Source organism: Panthera tigris, chromosome B4 (assembly GCF_018350195.1).
Source record: "Panthera tigris isolate Pti1 chromosome B4, P.tigris_Pti1_mat1.1, whole genome shotgun sequence".
Lineage (NCBI taxonomy): Eukaryota > Metazoa > Chordata > Mammalia > Carnivora > Felidae > Panthera > Panthera tigris.
The window spans coordinates 13,118,434-13,139,782 of NC_056666.1; the positions used below are offsets into that span (position 1 = coordinate 13,118,434).

The 21,349-nt window shown below is 43.0% G+C and overlaps 2 protein-coding genes and 1 long non-coding RNA gene across 5 annotated transcripts in view; 2 read left to right on the forward strand and 1 right to left on the reverse strand.

The window, feature by feature from the left end:
• The window catches only part of FRMD4A (FERM domain containing 4A), a 614,651-nt gene extending 599,884 nt beyond the window's left edge, over positions 1-14,767 (reverse strand). Inside the window, exons 1-3 of one of the 3 annotated variants that reach the window (XM_042991088.1) lie at positions 14,745-14,767; positions 8,112-8,153; positions 6,759-6,870 (exon numbers count right to left, since the gene is read on the reverse strand). In XM_042991088.1, the coding sequence (XP_042847022.1) occupies positions 6,759-6,860 (102 nt within the window). In that variant the 5' untranslated portion in view covers positions 6,861-6,870; positions 8,112-8,153; positions 14,745-14,767. Of the gene's footprint in view, positions 1-6,758; positions 6,871-7,331; positions 7,870-8,111; positions 8,559-14,744 lie in introns of those variants that run through there. The other 2 variants (XM_042991087.1, XM_042991090.1) reach the window with 2 other exon arrangements.
• Positions 4,044-5,865, forward strand: LOC122240221. The gene is made up of 2 exons (XR_006219633.1): positions 4,044-5,507; positions 5,622-5,865. It is a non-coding gene; the product is annotated as an uncharacterized LOC122240221 (long non-coding RNA).
• Positions 9,805-21,349, forward strand: part of LOC122240507 — a 37,358-nt gene continuing 25,813 nt past the window's right edge. Inside the window, exons 1-2 of the mRNA XM_042993658.1 lie at positions 9,805-9,938; positions 10,072-10,195. Coding sequence (XP_042849592.1) covers positions 9,805-9,938; positions 10,072-10,195 — 258 coding nt within the window. The remainder of the gene's footprint in view (positions 9,939-10,071; positions 10,196-21,349) is intronic.

Genomic DNA, 21,349 nt, shown 5'->3' on the forward strand with positions numbered 1-21,349 from the left:
TGAGACCTTTTCAAACAAGCATAAACTATTTAGACAATTGGGCTTTTCCACTTATATTCATTTTTGAGGAAAACTGAACCAATGATTTAGGGTTCACTGATGCTTTACCCACCCCCTCCCCGACCCCCAACTGGTTTTATAGGAGTCTTATAATGATACACACGTTGCAAAGACCACTGTAATGAGTACGTATTGTTTTTACCTTGGTAGTACCCCTTCCTCCTTCCTAGTAAAAGAGCTCTTCTCCTTCTGGAACTTGCCATTCTCACTCCATGTGATTCAGGTGAACTTATCAGTCAAGTGACCCAACTCCTTTCTCCCCACAGGTCTAGACACAGACGCCAACACGCTTGGTCAGAGAACCAGTGATTGGCCAGGGGCAAAACCTATTACCCAACAAGGCCTAATGGATGTTGAGAAATGACCTCATAAGGAAAGTCCCACTTATTTATCTGGGCCCATCAGCTCTGTGAACAAGTTATCCCGGAGCTGCTGAGAGAAAGAATCTGCTAGAGCCTAAAGTTAACACAGAGCAAAGTAGAATCTTTGCTAGATTAGAAAGACATAGAGAGAAACAGAGAAACAGGGTCTGGACTCTGTCACCCAAAGTCCTCAGTCCAGCTTTTCCTGGAACCACTTCACTCCTTGGAACGAGTCAGTACGTTTCATCAGTCAATACGTTTCCCTTCTTTCTTAATGCTGGTGTGAGTGAACTCTGTCCCTTAAAACCAGAAAGACATAAAATGAAATAAAAAATATGGTCAGCAAAAACTTATCTGAGAGAGGCAGTATGACTCATTGATTTTAAATTTCACCCTCTGAGAGAGAGAAATCTGTACACTAAACACTAACTACAAAAATTATTAGTGTCAAGATTTCAAACATACCCATTAGGAAATTCCATTTTAGAAGGTGGATAATTGGGTTTAAGAAGGATTTTAGCTACTGACTTAGATATAATGTTACAGAAACATTTTCTAGGGATGTTTTGATAATCATCCTATTTTATTTTCATTTTTTAAATGCTTATTTATTTTTGACAGAGAGAGACAGAGTGAGCAGAGGAGGGTCAGAGAGAGGGAGACACAGAATCTGAAGCAGGCTCCAGGCTCTGAGCTGTCAGCTCGACAAAGCCCGACACAGGGTTCAAACCCACGAACCGTGAGATCATGACCTGAGGTGACGTCGGACGCTTAACTGACTGAGCGACCCAGGCTCCCCCACAATCAGCCTACTTTAAATAAACCAGAAAGATAAATGACACTAAGAACACTACCCACTATAGACCTGAATATCTAGGACCCCTGCCCTGGGCCCCAAGCTTACATGGCCCCACTCTGTGCACAGTGCTTCAGGTGACTATGCTCTCTTACCACGTAATTATTATTCTTTAAATTTCTATAAAGGGGTCAAATTACTTTTTCAAATGTATTGGTTAAACGTTATGGAAACCATCACAATTAGCCAAGTCTTCTTGGGCAAGCTGTTTAGCGTCTCTGGATCTTAGTTTTACCATATAATAGAAAGATACAGTACCTGTCCTGACAACAGGCACAAAAGCACTTTGAAAATTAACAGGAGGGGCGCCGGGTGGCTTGGTCGGTTAAGCGTCCAACTTCGGCTCAGGTCAGGATCTCACGGTCCGTGAGTTCGAGCCCCGCGTCGGGCTCTGTGCTGACAGCTCAGAGCCTGGAGCCTGTTTCAGATTCTGTGTCTCCCTCTCTCTCTGTCCCTCCCCTGTTCATGCTCTGTCTCTCTCTGTCTCAAAAATAAATAAACGTTAAAAAAAATTAAAAAAAAAAGAAAGAAAATTAAAAGGATTATTATTATTACTCAAGAGCAAGATTTCTTAGGACAGACTTTAATTTTATCCTATGCCTTTTGCCTTTCGCAATCTGGAGAAAATCCACGGTCTTTTTTTTGTTTTTTAAGTTTACTTATTTATTTTGAGAGAGGGGGCACTAGCAGGGAAGGTGCAGAGAAAGAGAGAGGGAGAGTGGGAATCCCAGCGGGCTCCATGCTATCCACACAGAACCCAATGCGGCGCTCACTCTCACAAACCATGAGATCCTGACCTGAGCCGAAACCAAGAGTTGACACTTAATCGACTGAGCCACCCAGGTGCCCCAGAAAATCCATGGTCTATTAGAGATTCCAAATAGAGACTTGTCACAGGTCAAATTCAGAGGAAAATTATGTTATAGTTATAGAACTAGGACCTTGGTCATACCCCTAACCTGCCTTTCTGGCCACCGAAGCCTTTGTCACCTCTAGGAACTCTGTCCAAGCCAGTCTACTTTCTATCTCCCAACAGCCTGGACTCTACCCTAATTCATTCAGTCTTCTCACCTCAGATTTACCCTCCTCTATTCTTCAACATGTTACTTAAACTTAAACCAGTTTTCCCGTTCTAATAGTCAGTGATACATCTTTTCAATTAATTTTTAAGTTCACTAAAGCCATGGACTGGCTTGTATTCTCCCTGTACAGAGTAGATACTCAGCAAATATTGGTTGGGTAATTAAAAAAGAAAATTTCCAAAGGAGGAAACTGTCTGAGGAAAGACGAATCCATAATAAAATGAAATGAACTAGAGAGATGAAGTTTTACAAGAGCAGGTTATCAGCTAGAATCTATTCAAACAGACCAGAGAGCTAGTCTGTTCAAGAGAATCCCAGAAATCTGAAATCAAATTTTTAGAAATACAAAGACTCTTCAAGATAATCTAATTCACATCTTTCATTCACTGAGAATAGTCACCCACTAATTTCTCTGACTTACGAATTGAAGTTTTTGCATATTTAATTTTCCTATTACAAAAACTTGACTTTTGGCAATTTTCTTACAAACAATGTGCAAGAAAATGGAACCTCAAAAACGTGGAAAATCTCTTATGGATATAAAAATATTTTTTTGTGCTAGAGTCAAAGCAGATGTCTTGAGCCAGATGTATGGTATCACCTTTTATTTTAAATTGCAATATGGAAAAGAATGCAGATAAACAAGACGATAGAACTACTCGCCTTAAAATGTGAAAAACGCAGAATGGCTCAGATACGAGGCGCCCTTGATGGGCTAAATCCAAAGCGTTAGAAGATCCTGGTGGTGAAGTTCTCGACCTTTGACATGACATCCAAGTCAGCCCTGGCTTGAGAGTCAGAGGACCCTGATCGTGAGACTTTGCCCCATCACTTTCAGTCGTGGGACCATTGACAGTTTCTCAAATTCTGATTACCAAATAAGTTTGTCTTAAAACTAGGATTGTTGACGGGATTAAGTGAGATAATACAGGTGAAGATGCTTTGCAGAAAATCGTAATTTGCACTATAGCCTCGCTAGCTAACTTACATTAAAATATTGTAATCTGAGCTTTCAGAATCTAAGAGCCAAAATATCCTAATACCACCTCTGTAGCCCCATGGCTATCCGTCTCTACGCTGTCATTAGAGAAATGATCAACAAATCTTGGCCCTAGCGCATTCCAGCCTTTAAAGGGTTCCCCAAACTCATGTGATTTCAGCAAATGACACATAGCCAAGAGCTTCCTGCTCTATAATTAGTGACATCCTGCTGGAGGCTCCCAACAGTGTCTTTTCTTGCTTCCCAAAATTTCTGCAAAAATGAAGGAGGTGGGCTTTTCAATGGCATGTGGTCTTCACCACCAGTATCTGTCCTCTGTCTGAGTCCACCCTTCGTTGTTTGAGGACCTCCGTGTGGCATAGATGATCATCACCACCCCCCCCCCCCCATACTAACTCTTCATTGAAAGAATCAGTGAAATGCACTCACCTCAAGGCAGTCAGCACATGCTTACAACCCAGGACCCCTTCCAGAGGCTCTAAGCCCAGCACCAGCTTGGACAAGTCACCTTTGGTACTTTTCAAAGGTCACCTGCTCTAGTCCGGCAGAATAAATCAGGCTCCCGTGGGGGGTAGGTCTCCAGACAACAGAGTGTGAACAAATGCAAATGATCACCCCTTCCAGTAAATAACACAAAACACTTCTTCTGGCATAAAAGCCATATGGTTGGGAACAAATTCTACCATCTAAAAGCAGCACTGCCCATATCCTAGGGTACAACTAAGACATAATGCTGAATAAAGCGTTACAGTTGCCCGTCAAGGACCTCTATTCTAGACGCTATTCCTAGAGGTCTTATGTTATGTTTAACAGAGCTTAAAGGGACCCTACAGAGGACCATGACCCCCTCAGAAAGCAAATGACGCAACTAAGGCACAGAAAAAGGAAGCGACATATCCAGGACCGCCCAGGGAGTGGGGAACAGCTGGGAACAGAACGTAGGGCTCTCCAATTCCAGATCTGGTGCCACTTTGCAGAACCAAATAAATGTATTCTGCCCTGAATCATGTCGAGTCTACACCGAGTATAACCTCTGACTGTGTCCTTATCCAAAACCAAGGGGTGTGGCCAGTCGCTCCCCGCCGCTCCCCGCTGGTTCCCTGCAGCCCAATGACTCGATACCACGAAAGTGCAGAACTCCCATCAAGCCATCTGATATTGACCTCCCCCCAGATGGGGTGCTTATGAGCTCTGGCCTTTATACTATGCTACCCTCCTCAGTTAGCAGAGGCACTCCATAAATACTGAGAATTGATTGGCTGCTTGAGTAGCTAACAAATAATAATGTTTACAGCTTCCTTCCAGAACTCACGGCCAAAGCAACTCTGCTAAATGGCCTCCTTTCCTCCTCTCTTCCTCAGTGACTTGCTTATATACATTTTGAGACTCATCCTGCAATAGTTAGGAAGCAATTATGTTGAGGTTTCTTCTTAACAATGAAAAAAGGAACAAAGTCCATAGGGGAAAATTCCCCCTGAACCGGTTGTGAACAGGAAAACACACCCTGACTATGGTTACACATGGTGCTCCAAGGTTCTCTAATCTAATGGCCCATTGTGATGTCAAGAGCCACTTCCCCCGGCTTCTGAGGGAGACACACATGTAATCCTTTAATCTGGGCAGGAGGTGAGCACTAGGGAGAGATCTGAGGGCAGAGGCCGCTGACACAGAGGATAAAGTCTGAGCCACGGAGACCTCCCGGACAGCAACCGTAATATTTGGGAGCACCAGGAACGGAACCTCAGTGCGTATGTCTCAGAAGCAGCTGGACCAGCATGCCGAGGGGATTTTTCCTTAGGGCTCCCAGTAAAACAGGTGCACGCCCGAACGCTCAGAAGCATGGAGAAGAAATCAGGACAGAAATGTGGAGGCAAACAGGCCCAGCTCTCCCTACAGCTGATTGTTAAGAACACATTTCTTCCCTATTTTAACATAATGCAAGATTTATTTCTGTCAAGCAATACTAGATTATACGCACACGCCTACCTGAACAGGAGCCTATGTGCCCTTATTTTTTTGCACATGACTCAGACCCCGGTTTCCCAGAGTCTCTTGGTCCTCAGAGACACTGCCACTGTGTCACCTGCCACAGTCAGAAATCCTCAGACCCTAACCATCCACGTATGTGACCACTGGACATATCAATGGTCAGTATCATCGGATACAGCATCATTGGACAATATAAGTATAAGGAAGGGAGAGGAGACCAGGGTAATTTCTCCAGAAAACAACTTTAATTCTTTTGACTACTTCTCTTGCAGTGGAATTGGAAGTCAGCAGAAGATCCCGGGCGTTTCAAATGGCTCTGGGGCCGAAACGACATTTGAGGCGAAAAAGAACCATGATCTCCGTCCCTCTTAACTTGACCCAGCTCATTGCTCAAGAGGCAGGCTCCCCACTGGCTCTTCTTCCAAGTGCTCTTAACAAACTCATCAGGCCTCACAAAGCTGTATTTCCCCCTCTCAGTCAGAAAACACAGATCAATATACTCAGCAGAAGCACTTAGGCTTTGTCCGTAAAAATCTCCTGCGGAACTATTAGAAACATTCACACGCGGAGCCTGATGCGGGCTATTTCCGTCAGCATTACCCTGGCATGTGAGCTAGTCAGCGAGGAGAAGGGGGGCAACACGACAGCGAAAGCAAACTTGAATCTAGAGCCTAGCCCGAAGTCAATCAGGTTAAAACAAGGTGACGCCACTGTCCCTGTATTGCTTAGACAGGCTAAGAGCGGAGGCCTTCTTAACATGATGGAAATCACAGAGAGGCTTAAAGGAGGTCAGTGGTCTACACGCGGGCAAGGGCCTGGACAAGGCCTGCCAGAGTCTCCCCCGCAGTCACAGTTGGGAGGTGGCTCTGCAGTCCCAGTGTTAAAAAGGCCACAGACAACCTCCTTGGCCACTTCCCCGGGGAAATCGGAGTAAACACGTGGGCACCTAGAAAGAAGATCCTATTCAATTGTTCCGTGGGCAAAAAAAATTCCACAGTTGCTATGAGATGACAGAAAAACAAATCAACAAACAGGATCACCTCAACTTAGATGCAAAAGGCAGCGGGGGAGGGGAGGGGAGGGGAGGGAGGGGGAAGGATGCTGAGGAGCCAGGGGGAGGCGTCGGTGGGAATCTATTTCCAGGGGCTCTTAGCACCTGTTTGCAAGCATCTCTCTCAAAATAGCATTAAGCAACAAGTTTCTAAAATGGCAAATCTAGGGCTTCTCTTCCCTGAGAGTGCTTTGTCATGGCTGATGCTCTCACCCAAGAAATCATTTGCAACAAGCCTGCGGGATAAAGCGGAGCGATTTTTAGCATGTCTGCAGCACTGCAGCGGCAGCCCACGGTGCGGGAGGGTAAGGCTGGAGCTGGGCGCTGCCCGGGCCCCACCTCCTCCCGGAGCACTCACCATCAGCAGGCTGAGAGCAGAGTCGGGCACCAGCTGCACAGCCATGGTCTCCGATTCCCATGCACAGTCAGTTTGCCTGGGCCCTGGGTGACTGCGAAGCATCCACAAATACCTACAGCAAACCAGCCAGAAATCCAGACTCAGGGCGCAAAAGGCTCAGAATGAAGACAGGCCACATTTCATATGGGTCGGAGGGCGGGGGGGCGGTCAGGCGGATATTGGGAAGAAAGGGTGGGAACAGTGCTTAAGGATTTAAAAAAAAGAAAAAACAAGAACGAAAATAGGAAGCTGCAGGTTATTTAAAGGTGAGCCCTCCCTAGCTTCACCAAGCTGCATGAGCACAGAAACCACATCAAACACAAATATGAAAGCTGGGAACACAGAATTTTTAACTGATCCCTTAGCCTAGGCAGCAGCAACTCTTAACTCATAATTAAAATAAAACATATTCCCTATTGCAGATAAATCAACCAACCCGATCACCACCACTACCACCAGCCCCCCCCCCCAAACTCCCACCCCACAATCTCTCAGCAATTCTGCTGCATAAACATGCTGAATGTCACTACCTACCGCTTGCAATCTGGTCAGTATCTTCTCTTCCTGCAGAAAGGTGTGTCCCTTTTGCAAAAATCAAGTATCTGGGAGTGAGAGAGCCGAGCCTGACCAAAAGCACCAGGCAGTTACTGGAGATCAGCAAATGCCCTCATCACCACCGAGTAATAAGTCAGTTATGCAATGACCCCTCCATCATCCTTAAATCTACTTTCCCTCTCCAAGTGGACTGGCCAGCTTAGTTCCCCGTGGGGCTAACATACTTACAAGGAACATGTAATTACACTGCCTGTTCTGTTAGCGTTCTCATCTCCCAGGCTGTACCACATGTACGAAGCAGACAGGCACCCTCTACCTCTCTCCCTCCCTTCCTCCCGCCCTTCCTCCCTCCCTTCCTTTCCCTCCCATCTCTCCACCAGGCTGCCTGTTAGGAATTTTGAAGGAGCCTCTCTAGCTCACAGAGGTACAGGAGGCTAATTTGTAGTAAGAGACACTGCTTAAGACAATAAGGCAAATTAGCCTTGAAAATCATATCATGCAGCATTTTCCTTGGAAGATGTCAATGGCAAAAAAAAAAAAAAAAAAAAAAAAAGGAAGCCTGCCCAGTCTTGTTACATAATGAGAGGCTGAAAAGGCTTCTCAGAGTCAAAGATTTGAGAAAATTAAAACACTTTTTTTTTTATGAGCAACGTCAAGCTTCTATGTCTTATGGAGTCTAATTATTCATCTACACATGGCAATTACTAATACTTCTAGTAACAGTTTTCACGTTCTCTTTCAATTTCTTCCTTCACTCACCTGCTGTAACGACTCCAAAAATTCCTTGCAATTAACTGGACGCTGTGAAATGTAAGAGAAACCAACTTTGTAAATAAGAAACCGGGGGGAGGAAATTCATCACCTTTACATGTTCCTATGGACAACTATATCTGTGGTCCCTATATCGTTCATATTTTAAAAGCATTTATTTCATTATCACAAAATGCTCAACAATATTCATTGAATGAATTAGAAGATCCCTCTCTAATCGTTTATCCTGTGGCCCAATGCGGTTAAAGCTTTATTCCATGGTGTCTGATTGGATTCTAATGCCCTTGACCTCAGGAACCTCTGAGAATCTTTGTACTGTCAGGTGCTTGGAGATTCACAGCATGACCGGAGTCATGTGAACGTGACCTTGCACTGAGCTGTGGGAATATTCTAGAGTTGCTGGTGGGTTTCACAAAAGAATTTTTGATTTTTACAATAATTCGTTATTTGATTACAATAATTTAAAGAACATATCTATAGCATTCCCTTAACCTTGCAGGTATGTTTCTAAATGTATTCAAATGATAACTGCTGAGTGCCTACTGTATACAGTACTCTATGATAAGTTTTGTAGAAGATGCAAAGCTAAGTCATGGCCCCTGCCCTCAAGGAGCTTTTTATCTGACAGATACAATGATATCCAACAATCATCTATGATACATGACAATATGTGATAAATGCTGGAAAGTGACTTAAAAACAATTCGTTTGGGGGGCACCTGGATGGCTCAGTCAGTGAGCATCTGACTTCAGCTCAGGTCATGATCTCACAGTTCATGAGTTCGAGCCTGACATCTGGCTCACTTGACAGTGCAGAGCCTGCTTCAGATCCTCTCTTTCTCGCTCTCTCTCTCTCTCTCTCGCTCTCGCTCTCTCTCTCTGCTCCTCCCTCATTTCTTTCCAAAAAGAAATAAAACATTTAAAAAATAATTTTAAAAATGTTTTTAAAACAGTCTGGGCCATGCTGAGTAGGGAGCGTTTACTTTTGGCTTCAAGAACATGGCAGTTTTTAAGCTGGAACTTGAGGAATAAGCAGAATGTCTTTCTTATGACCTGTGTTTTATAATTCTACACGGACCATGAGCTTGTAAAACACAGAAAGCACAGGGAGAAATTAATACTGTGCTACTGCAGCTGGTGGGTGTGGTGGGAAGGGGAAGGTGTGCCCATCGAGGGCCCAGCAGGAGCCTTTGCAGGCCCAGGGGTACAGGACTCGCCCGGGTTGCACAGGCAGGCCTGGGAGACTTGACCTCATCTGCTGGTGCCAGGCGTCAGCATAACTGCCTTTCTTTCTCCCTACTTTGCTTGGAAAACCTCATGCTGGAAAGAATATAATCCTGCCACATGAAGCAACGTGGATGGAACTGGAAGGTATTATGCTAAGTGAAATAAGTCAGTCAGAGAAGGACAGATATCCTATGTTTTCGCTCATGTGGATCTTGAGAAACTGAACAGAAGACCCTGGGGGAGGGGAAGGGGGAAAAACAGTTACAAACAGAGAGGGGGGGAGGCAAACCACAAGAGACTCCTGAATACAGAGACCAAACTGACGGTGGATGGGGGGGTGGGGAAGTGGGTGATGCGCAGGGAGGCGGGCACTTGTTGGGATGAGCACTGGGTGTTGTAGGGAAGCCAGTTTGACAATAAATTATATTTAAAAAGAAAAAAACCCAAAAAACGTCATGCTGAACCTTTGCCCAGCTTCTTTAGGAAAAAACAGTCTGCAGCCGACCTCGGTTAGACATGACTGGGAGGTGCCCTATCAGGGCGGCGAGAGAAGGAGCAGGGAAGGCAGGGCCCGGAGGGGCGAGCAGAGGTACAGTGCTGCCCGCTGAGCTGCGCAGTCAGGGGGAAAGGCTTCGGACGGGCACGGAGCTGCATGCCTTGGCCCACTCCGTCAGGGACAGAGGGCCTCGCTAGCCTGTTCCTGTCTCCGTCTTGTTGGTCAGATTGACCCCGTCGGGCACGAAGTCCCTTGCGCTTCAGAGAAACGCCTGGTACTACGCGGAAGCGTGGGAAGTTCAGAAAGGCCTGGGGTCTGGACCAGAAATGGAAGGAGGCGCCACAGACTCGGTGGGTCAGTCAGACAGGGCGCTGGCACGGGAGCTTCTGAGGCTCCATCCTCGGCGGCTGTTCTAGAGACTGTCCCAAAGGCAGCCCACACCCTGGAGAGGTCTGCAGGGGCGGGCAGCGCTAGGAGCTGAAAACTCAGTGGCGGCCCGTAGGCCCCACCGAGCAAATAGCTAAATCCGGGGGAGGAGTGGGGGGGGAGGGGACAGGAGAATCTGGGGGGTGGATGAAGTGAGTGTGGTCAAAGTGTGTAGGCTTACACACTTTCCAATGTCTGAAGTTATACCCTCCATGAAATATTCCCTGGATTTTCCACTTGAGTACTCTATTTGTTTTGTTTGGACAACTTCTAAGTTGCTGCTTTTTTTAAATATATATATAACAGCTATTCACTTTGCTCTATTATCCCCGCCCTAGAGAGTGAGAAACCCGACATCAGACCTACTGTCAGCTGCCTCTGTGCACCCAGCGGCTCTGAGCACGGAGCTCAGACAGCAGTGGGTACTCAGTCCTATCAATGGGCATGAGGGGAGGTGCTGAAATGTGAAGGACACAGAGCAAGGGGGCCAGGACAGCAACCCGGGGATGGGGGCAGGCAGCTAGAACACAGGGAGTTGGTGAGAAGTAAGCGTCTGACAGAGAACGAGGGAGCCCCAGGATTCCAGGGACGAGGGTGTCTCCACAAAGATGCCTGGAGCCTTCAGTAGAGTTAGAGACAAGGAAGTCCAAGTGCAAAGGATTACGGAGCAGCATGTGAGGAAAAGGAGTTAATTAGCATAAAATAGACTCGTACCTTAATTAAAAAAAAAAAAAAAAAGTGAGATAGGAGTTCCCTAGGTCTTTTCAAAACCTTGTTCAAAAGCAATCCAGATCATAGAAGGAGGCATGCAGGACAGCAAGCAGTCCTTTCCTCCAAGGAAGGAAATTCCATCCTTGGCTGGTGTTACCTCTCAAGACACGTAATCCCTTGCTCAACCAAGGGGCAGTGCAGTGTCACAGCTATCAAAAGCCAGTACCTGAATGAATGAATGAATGAATGAATGAATGAAAATTAAACTTCCTCTGTATTTACTATGAAGCTGTTGTGAAGACACGATCACCAGATGACTCAAAATTTCCACCAGAACTCAGTACAAGAAAAGTGTCTGTCCCTCCTGAGGTGGTCTGTGTGATGGCTGGTGTTATCCTCGGGCTCCCTGCTGAGGCATTTGACTCCTAGGAACCAGAATGTCTACTGTGTCATTGATTTACTCTGCGCCCCGAGCAAATACCATGAGGGTGAGGTAAAAATCAAACTCGCCTTCTGTTAAGTTGCACACAGTAGGCATTCTGTAACTGTTATTCCCTAGAAGTCTCTTTTTCATTCTGATAATGAAAATAACAGAACTAATCACAGTTGTCACATTTGGCTGCCAGAATACCCACAGCACATTATCATAGTTGGCATTATTACTTCCTTGGTTTTTCTCAACCTTGTTTTCCCTTCTAATTCATAATGTATTAGTCTTATTTAGTAGGCCTTTTTGTCAGTAAGCCATCTGAAATTCTTTTTTGGAAAGAGGTAGAACATAAATCATTCTTTAATGCATAAACTGCTCTCAAATAAATTTGGCACACTGTGAAATATTTCGCAGCTACTAAAGTGGCAATTAGGAAAACCATTTAGGAAATATGGAAACTTTCTGAGCTACAATGTTTGTTTGACCATAAAATGATACATATACTTTAATGGCAACCATGTAAATATTTGTATTTAAGAGAACAGGAAGGAACTTTTGCTTTCCACCAAGATGGAGTAACTGGGTAAAGTTTACCCTGAAAAAAACAACAACAACAACAACAAAATGGGCAAAATATCTGAACCAATACTTTTCAAGACACAGGACAACAAAGGACAAAGATAAGACTTACAATAATCCCAGGTTATTGAATTCAGAGTGTTTCCAGGCCACAGAACAGAGAAGGAAACCCAGGTAGAATCAAGCAGATTCCCAGAGGTGCCCGGGCGGCTCAGCAGGTTAAGTGTCTGACTCTTGGTTTTACTTGAGGTCAGGATCTTGCAGGTTGTAGGTTCGAGCCCCACGTCAGGCTCTGCACTGACGGCTTGGAGCCTGCTAGGGATTCTCTCTACCTCTCTCTCTGCCCCTCCCCTGCTCGCTCGCTCTTTCTCTCAAAATAATTCGTTAATTAATTTAAAAGCATTTTTAAAAGTGTATTCTCTAAATTAAGAAGAACCGAGAGTCAGGGGAAGACAAAGGTGGATAGAATTCACAGGGCAGAACACCAGAGAGGACAGTGGTACAGAGAGAGAGAGAGAGAGTATCAGAGCTCTGTGAAAAGGTCCCCTCTGAGCATTTTGTTGGGTCTAATCACCATATGCACAGGAGGAAACTGTCCAAAGTTGGGGAAAGAACCATCTAAAATAATTAGAAAGGTTGGTGATTGGGGCTCACACAAGGCTAGAAGTAGCACCTGATCACACCAGCCAGACAGGAAAGCCTCACAGATTCACGGTGCATCAGATGGGATGCTCAGAAGGTTCTTGCCTTGGGAGTGAGAAATAATTAGCCCTAGATGGATCACTCCCATAAGTCTGCCTAACAAATTTGAAAATCAAGACCCGAAAGGATCAAACTGTTTCCAAGTAACTCAACTGTGCTCCAAAACAATGTTAAAAAAACATTTATCAAAACACAAAAATGCAAGACAGTAAAATTTACAATGTCTGGCACCTAAAAAATATCATTGGGTATGGAAAGAAGTAGGAAAATATGACCACTAAGTAGAAGACAAGTCACTCAGGGCGCCTGGGTGGCTCAGTCATTTGAGTGTCCGACTCGATCTCAGCTCAGGTCTTGATCTCAAGGTCATGAGTTCAAGCCCTGTGTTGTGCTCCATGAAAAGAAGAAGATGACGGTGACAAAACAATCAAAATCACCCAGGACTAACACAGATTTTAGAGTCAGGGGGAAAAAACCACATTAAAACAGTTATTATAGGGGCACCTAGGTGGCTCAATTGGTTAAGTGTCCAATTGTTAATTTCAGCTCAGGTCACGACCTTGTGGTTCATGAATTCTGAGCTAGAAGTACAGAGCCTCCTTGGGATTCTCTCTCTCCCTGTCCCTACCCCTCCCCTGCTCATGCTCTCTCTCAAAATAAATAAATAAAACTTTTTAAAAAATTTTAAAAGTTATTATAATTTTATACATTATTCAAAAAGTCAGGTAGAGATAGGAAAGATATAAAAAGGAACTAATCTGAGCTTCCAGAGATTAAAAATTACAATATTGAAAAGAAAAAGAAAAGCCACATTTGTTGGAATTAATGGAGGTTAGACATTATAGAAGAAAAACTTAGTGAACTTGAAAACATAAAAACTATTCCAAATGTCCATGTAACTTGTATCCCTGAAGAGAGACACAAATATATGGGAAGAATTAAAGACCAAAATTTCCTCAAATAATATAGTGAACAAATTCTAAGCATGAAGAAAGCTACACCAAGGGACGTCAAATACAAATTGCTCAGTATCAGTGATAAAGAGAATAATTTGAAAACAATCAGAGGCAGACAGATGTATCTATCATGCACAGAGGGACAAAGATAAGGATGACAACAGATTTCTGGCTGGGATGAATGAAAGCCAGAAGACAGTGGAGTGACATCCTTTAAAAAACTTAAAGGATGGGGCATCTGGTTGACTCAGTCGGTTAAGCGTCTGACTTCAGCTCAGGTCATGATCTCGCAGTTCATGAGTTCAAGCCCTGCGTTGGGACCTGTGCTGACAGCTCAGAGCCTGGAGCCTGCTTCAGATTCTGTGTCTCCCTCTCTCTCTGCCCCTCTCCCATGTGCACACTATCGCTTTCTCTCTCAAAAATAAACATTAAAAAAATTTTTTTAATCAAAATTTTAAAGGAAAAACTATCATCCATTTCGGATTCCACATTCAACAAAAGTATCTTCTAAAAATAAAAGCAAGATAAATACTTTTTTGGACATACAAAGTAAATAAAATGAAAACAGATCGGAAAGGAAGGAGAAAAACTTCCCATGAAGAAAACTCCAGCCCCAGGAGGCTTCAGTGATGAGTCCTAGTAAATATTCAAGGAAGAAATCATACCAATTCTCCATAAATTCTTTGAGAAACTGAAGAGGAAGAAATGTCTCTGAACTCATTTCATGAAGCCAGCATAAATATCAAAGAGAATATTAAAAAACGAAAACTATAGATCATCATCCCCCATGAATGAAAATACAAAAATTCTAAACAAAAAAATTATAGAAAATAAAATCCAACAATATATTAAAAAAGTAATGCACTATGACCAGCCAGGCCTTAGGAATATATGGTTGGTTTAATATTCTAAAAACAACCAGTGGAATTCACCATATTAACAAACTAAAAAAAGAAAAACCACACCATCAACATAAAAGGCACATAAAAAGCAGTTGTCAAAATTCAACATCTCTTCCTGATTTTTAGAAACTTTCAAGCAACTAGGAATAGAAGAAAACTTTCTCAGTCTAATAAAGAGCATCTACAGGGGCACCTGGGTGGCTCAGTTGGTTGAGTGTCCAACTTTGGCTCATGTCATGATCTCACGGTTCCTAAGTTCAAGCCCCTTGTCGGCCTCTGTGCTGACAGCCCAAAGTCTGGAGCCTGCTTCTGATTCTATGTCTCCATCTCCCTCTGCCCCTCCCCCACTTGTGCTCGGGCTCTCTCTCTCTCTCAAAAAAAAAAAAAAAATACATACATATATATATATATATATATATATATATATGTATTTTAAAAATTTTTGAAAAAGATCACCTACAACAAATTACAGCTATTACCATACTTAATGTGGAAGACTGACCACTTTCCCCCTAAGATCAGGAACAAGACAAAGTTATCTACTCTAAGGACCTCTCTTCAACATGGTAAGGGAGATTCTAGACAGTCCAATAGGACAAGGCGGGGGGGGGAAGTCTACTCATATGGGAAAAGAAAAAGTGGTTTTTTCACATCCAACATGATTTTTCGTGTAGAAAATCTGACGGAATCTACGAACAAGCTACTAGGATAAGAAAGTTGAGTCAAGTTGAAGGATACAAGGCCAATATTCAGAAATCTACGGTATTCCTATATGCCAACAACAGTAAGACATTTAAATTAAAAGTTCAACTAACAATAGCATCAGACCATACGAAATTCTTAGAGAAAAATCTGACCAAGATGCAAAAGAACTGTATGCTGAAAAGGACAAAGCACTGCCAGGAGTAAGACTTAAATGGAGAGACAGATGGGGCTTATGGGTCAGAAAACTCAGTGTTCTTAAGACACCCATTCTCATGGCGCCTGGGTGGCACCTGCATGGCTCAGTCGGTTAAGCGTACAACTCTTGGTTTCAACTCAGGTCATGATCTCATGGTTCGCAGGTTCAAGCCCCGCGTTGGGCTCCATGTTGACAGTGCAAAGCCTGATTGAGACTCTCTCTTCCTCCTTCTCTGCCCCTCCTGTGTGCGTTCTCTCTCTCCAAAACAAATAAACTTAAAAAAAAAACAACAAAAAAACAGATGTCCATTCTCACCAAACTGATTCATAGATTCAACAGAATTCCAACCCGTGTCCCTTCTGACTTTTATTGCAGAAATCAGCAAGCTAATTCTAAAGTGATATGGAAATGCAAAGGACACAGAATAGCCAAAATAATTTTGAAAAAGAAAAACAGCTTTGGAGAACTAACTCTGCCTAACTTAGAGATTTACTAGCAACTTACAGTAGTAAAAACAGTGTAGTAGAAAGGCAAGTGGTTCAACAAAACCAACAGAGAATCCAGAAAGAGAGCCATACATAGATGGACAACTAATTTTTGACAAAGGTGCAAAGGCAATTCGCTGGAGAGAGGATAGTCTTTTTAAGAAATGATGGTGGGATAAGAGAATATGCACACGCAAAAGAATTAACTTCAATGCATTCCTTGCACCATACACAATATTTAACTCAAAATATATCACAGACCTAATCACAAGACCTAAAACTCTAAGATCAGTAGATGAAAACATGGGAGAGAAAAATCCTTGTGACTTATGGTAGAGCAAAAATGTCTTAGATGTGGCACCCACATCACAACTGATAGAAGAATAGATCAATAAACTGGGCTTCATTAAAACTTCTGCTATTTGGAAGATACCATTAAGAGAGTAAAAACACAACCCACTGGAGGTGACTGGGTGGCTCAGTTGGTTGAACATACCACTTCGACTCAGGTCATGATCTCATGGTCCATGGGTTTGAGCCCGGAGTGGGGCTCTGTGCTGACAGCCTAGAGCCTGGAGCTTGTTTTGGATTCTGTGTCCCCCTCTCTCTCTGCCCCTTCCCCTGTTTGCACTCTGTCTCTCTCTCTCTCTCAAAAATGAATAAATGTTAAAAAAAAAAAAAGCAAAACATTAAATAGCAGCAAATATTGGCAAAGCATGTTCGGTACAGGTGCTATAGCCAGGACATATAAAAAGCTTCTTAGGGGCACCTGGGTGGCTCTGTCGGTTAAGCACCCAACTTCAGCTCAGGTCATGATCTCACAGTTTGGGAGTTCGAGCCCTGTGTCAGGCTCTGTGCTGACAGCTCAGAGCCTGGAGCCTGCTTCGGATTCTGCGTCTCCCTCTCTCTCGTCCCTCCCCCACTCATTCTCTGTCTTCCTCTCTCTCTCAAAAATAAACATTAAAAACTTTTTTTAAAAAAAAGCTTCTTAATCCTTAATACTAAGGACACAACCCAATGAAAACTGTGCAAATGATTTGAATAAGCACTTCACAGAATATATATGTATGGCAAATAATATGAAAAGGTGCCTGGCATCAGTCATTAGGAAGATTCAAGTTAACATCATAATGAGACAACACACCTATTACACGGCTACAATTAAAAAGACTGGCCCCACCAAGTTTTAGGCAGCATGTGGTGATCTGGCGGTAACATAAAATAGAACACGTGCTTTGGAAAACAGTTTGGCAGTTTCTTATAAAGTTAAACACACATCTACCTCCTGAGCCAGCCGTCCTAGGAGAAATGAAAGCCTAGGTTCATATAAAGAGTTGAACGTGAATGTTCACGGCAGATTTATTTGTAATAAGTCAAAACCTGGAAACTTAAATGTCCATCAGTGGGCGAATGTCTGAACAAATTGTAGAGCCCTATGATGAAATCCTATTCAGCAATTAAAATGAAGGAATTGGTGACACATATTACAACATGGATGAGCTCAGGGACATTACGCTAAGTGGCGGGGGGGGGGGGGGGGGGCAGATGCGAGGACCATATATTTTGTATTCCATTTATAAGAAACATCCGAAAAGGGCAAACCTCTAGAGACAGAACGTACATCAGTGACTGCCTGTATGACAGTGGCTGCAAATGGGCACAAAGCATATTCTAGAACTGGATGGTGATGATGATGAGGTGCACTATTCTATAAATGTAATTACTAAAACTAACTGAACTGTATACCTAAAAATAGGTGAATTTTATTGTATGTAAGTTATACCTTACTGCATGGAAAAAAAACCCTGGGGTTTTTGAAAGAGAAGGCATGAACTAGCGACACAGGCAACAACATGGATGAATCTCAAAATCATTAAAGTGAGTCAAAGAGTCAGAAAGAAGGGCTTACCATGGGGCACGAGGAGACCTGGGGGTGATGAGTACGTCCGTCATCTTCCTTACGGTCGTGGTTTCATGGATGTGCACATGTGCCAAAACTTATCACACGGTGTGCTTTAAATATATGCAGGTTATTCTATGTTCACTTTGTGTCACAAAAGCTGGTTTTTAAGGCTCACAGATGGTAGGATACTTACCAAAAAAATAAATTCCATTAGCGGGTGGAATTGAGTGATTTTTCCCCATTTCACATTTTTGACTTCCCCTTCTATTGTACTTTCAATAACTAAAATAGCAATGTTTGTAGAAATCCTTTATTACCTAAAGAAGGAAAGCACAGCCTGAGGAGCCATTAGGGTCGGGAGAAGATGTTGGTTTTTTGTTGCTGGCGAGGGCAGAAGAGCCTGGGTGTACCTTAAGGCACAAAACAAGACACCAGCAAGGAGATGAAAAGACAGAAGGATTCTACAAACACCAAAGGAGTGGGGAAGGGGGTCCAGGCGGAGGGGTTATTTTTCACAGGGAAGCGGGGAGCTTATTCCCGTGAGATGAGAAGGAAGGAAAGGGGAAAATGCAGAGAAATGTCACGCAAGTGTGGAGCAGCGGAAACAGATACTATAATCGGCTCAGGAGGGCGCAAAGCACCTTCTTTCGAGGGTCTTGATCTCAGTAGATGCTCTTCATGTTCCCGTCCCTCTCCCGTGTTTCTCCACACAACACAAAGCCCTGGAAGCTGCTGGGTCGTCACAGCAGACCTGTGGACAGTAGATCCACCGCTACCTCCCCTGGGGCCCCCCCCACCCAGGGTTACAGATGTCTCTCACTAGCAGACACACTGTCCTCAGCTATAAAGCAGGGCACCGAGTCCACTGCAATCCTGTGTTGTCCCTAGGGGACCTGGTCCCCGCAGCCTTCCTCTGACACATCCTTGCTGGGGTAGCTGCATCCATAGAACTGGCTAGTTTCTCTGTCTTCTGCTGAGCAGTCCAGTTCCACAACATTCCAATCCTGTCCCAAACTCTAGGTCACATGCTACCACATGCAGAAGAGCAGCCTAGGTCACCTTTCCCAGCCTCACCCATGCCCAGGATTCCTTTACTCCAAGGACCCTCAAAATAAAGGTGATTCCGCCCACCCCAGTTCCCAAAGGAAACATGCGACATGCTTAAGGAAGTCAAACCACAGGAAACGGGCCAATGGGTACATTTCCTGGAACCTCCTAATACTCCCAATTAATCCATTAATATATGTGTTTATACTCATTCTTTTTTTACGTAAATTAAATCCCAAATTCCTTCACCTAGCTTAACTACCTTTCTCGATAGCCTCTTCCACCTTTAACCACAGGTAAATGCTTTCTAGTATTTGGATCAGGGTCAAAATTTTGTGTTCTGGCTCTTTTTCCCTATGATCTTTTTTTCTGATAATATATTTCTAATTTCCCATCTCAGACTCAATCCACAGTCTCGCGGAAGATTACTAAACTATAGGTTACATCATCACTCTCCAAGTGTCGAACATTTATTTGGTTTCCAGTTATTATCACAGGTAATACACTATAACTACCATACTACTATACTAAGTATAATAATACTTAGATTATTTTCATGCAAAAGCATCCCCATCATGAGATTCTTAGAATTAAGCTTACTTGAATGCTGCCTAAAATACTACCCAATGAGGAAATGAACCCATTGACAGGGTCTTATCTACTGCATGAGGCACCTTCACTTTAAGATTTATTGGCATGTCCCTCTGATATGGGATCATTTAATGTGTGTGTAATTTACTTTGGAACTAATTTAATTTATATATAAATATATATATATAGATAGATAGATAGATACACACACACACACACACAAACATATCTATGCCTATTTGAGATTTGGTGCTAATTTTAGAGATTTTAGAAGCTCTTTAGATATTACACATACTGAATTTCTATCTGTTGCAGTGAAATATTCTTTTATTAGGTGCCTGGGTGGCTCATTCGGTTAAGTGTCTGACTCTGGATTTCAGCTCAGGTCATGATCTTGCAGTTTGTGAGATCAAGCCCTGCATCAAGCTCCATGCTGATGGTGCAGAGCCTGCTTGGGATTCTCTCTCTTCCTCTCTCTCTGCCCATCCCCAGCTCTCTCGCACCTCTCTCAAAAATAAATAAAAACTTTCAAAAATATTGTTTTACGAGCTCTTTATATATTGTCTATATTAAAGTTCTATCTGTTGTTGTAAGTTATCAGTCACAGAGAAAAGAGAACCCTTTTGCACTGTTGGTGGGAATGCAAACTGGTGTAGCGACTCTGGAAAACAGTATGGAGGTGCCTCAAAAAATTAACAATAGAACTACCCTACGACACAGAAACTGCACTACTAGGTATTTATTCAAAGGATACAAAAATGCTGATTCAAAGGGGCACATGCACCCCAATGTTTATAGTAGTGTTATCAACAATAGCCAAATTATGGAAAGAGCTCAAACGTCCATCAACTGATGAATGGATAAAGATGTGGTTTATATACGTAATGGAATACAACTCGGCGATGAAAAAACAATGAAATCTTATCATTTGCAGCAACGTGGATGGAACTAGAGTGTATTATGCTAAGTGCAATAAGTCAGTCAGAGAAAGACAGATATCTGATTTCACTCATACGTGGAGTTTAAGAAACAAAACAGATGAACATAGGGGAGGAGAAGGAAAAATAAGATAAAATCAGAAAAGGAGGTAAACCCTAAGAGACTCTTAAATAGAGAGAACAAACTGGGGGTTGCCGGAGGGGAGGTGGGTGGGGGGATCGGCTAAATGGGTGACGGGCATTAAGGAGGCACTTGTTGGGATGAGCACTGGGTGTTGTAAGTGACAAATCACTGGGTTCTACTCCTGAAACCAAGACTACACTGTATGTTAACTAACTTGAATTTAAATAAATAAATAAAAGGGGTGCCTGGGTGACTCAGTTAAGCATCTCACCCTTCATTCTGGCTCACGTCATGGATCAGGGCTTGTGGGTTCAAGCCCCATGGGATTCTCTCCCTGTCTCTCTGCCTCTCCCACTGCTCATGCTCGAGCTCTCTCAAATAAATACACGTTTAAAATAAATAAATAAATTAATTAATTAATTAAATAATTAAATAATAAATAAAAATATCAGTAACTCTAAAGAACATTTCTGCCAATACTTAAAAATGTTTTCTTTATTTTGCTATTTTATTTGTAATTTATTTTAGTTGTACAGATGCTTGAATTTTATTTAAATACCTTTGCCCATCTTCATAACTTCTTTAAAAATCTAAAATGGTTTCCCTCTTCAGTTAAATAAATAAACTATCTCTTTGTATATAGTTTCATTTTCTGTTTTGATTTTTTGAGGTAAATTTGGTTTTTGCCGCATTGAAATGAAATTACTCTAGCAGCCTGTCTAAAATCATTAGGTTCTCTATAATTCTATTATACTCATTTGCCATATATTATGTTTTCAGGTGTACTTAAAATTATTTATGCATGCTCT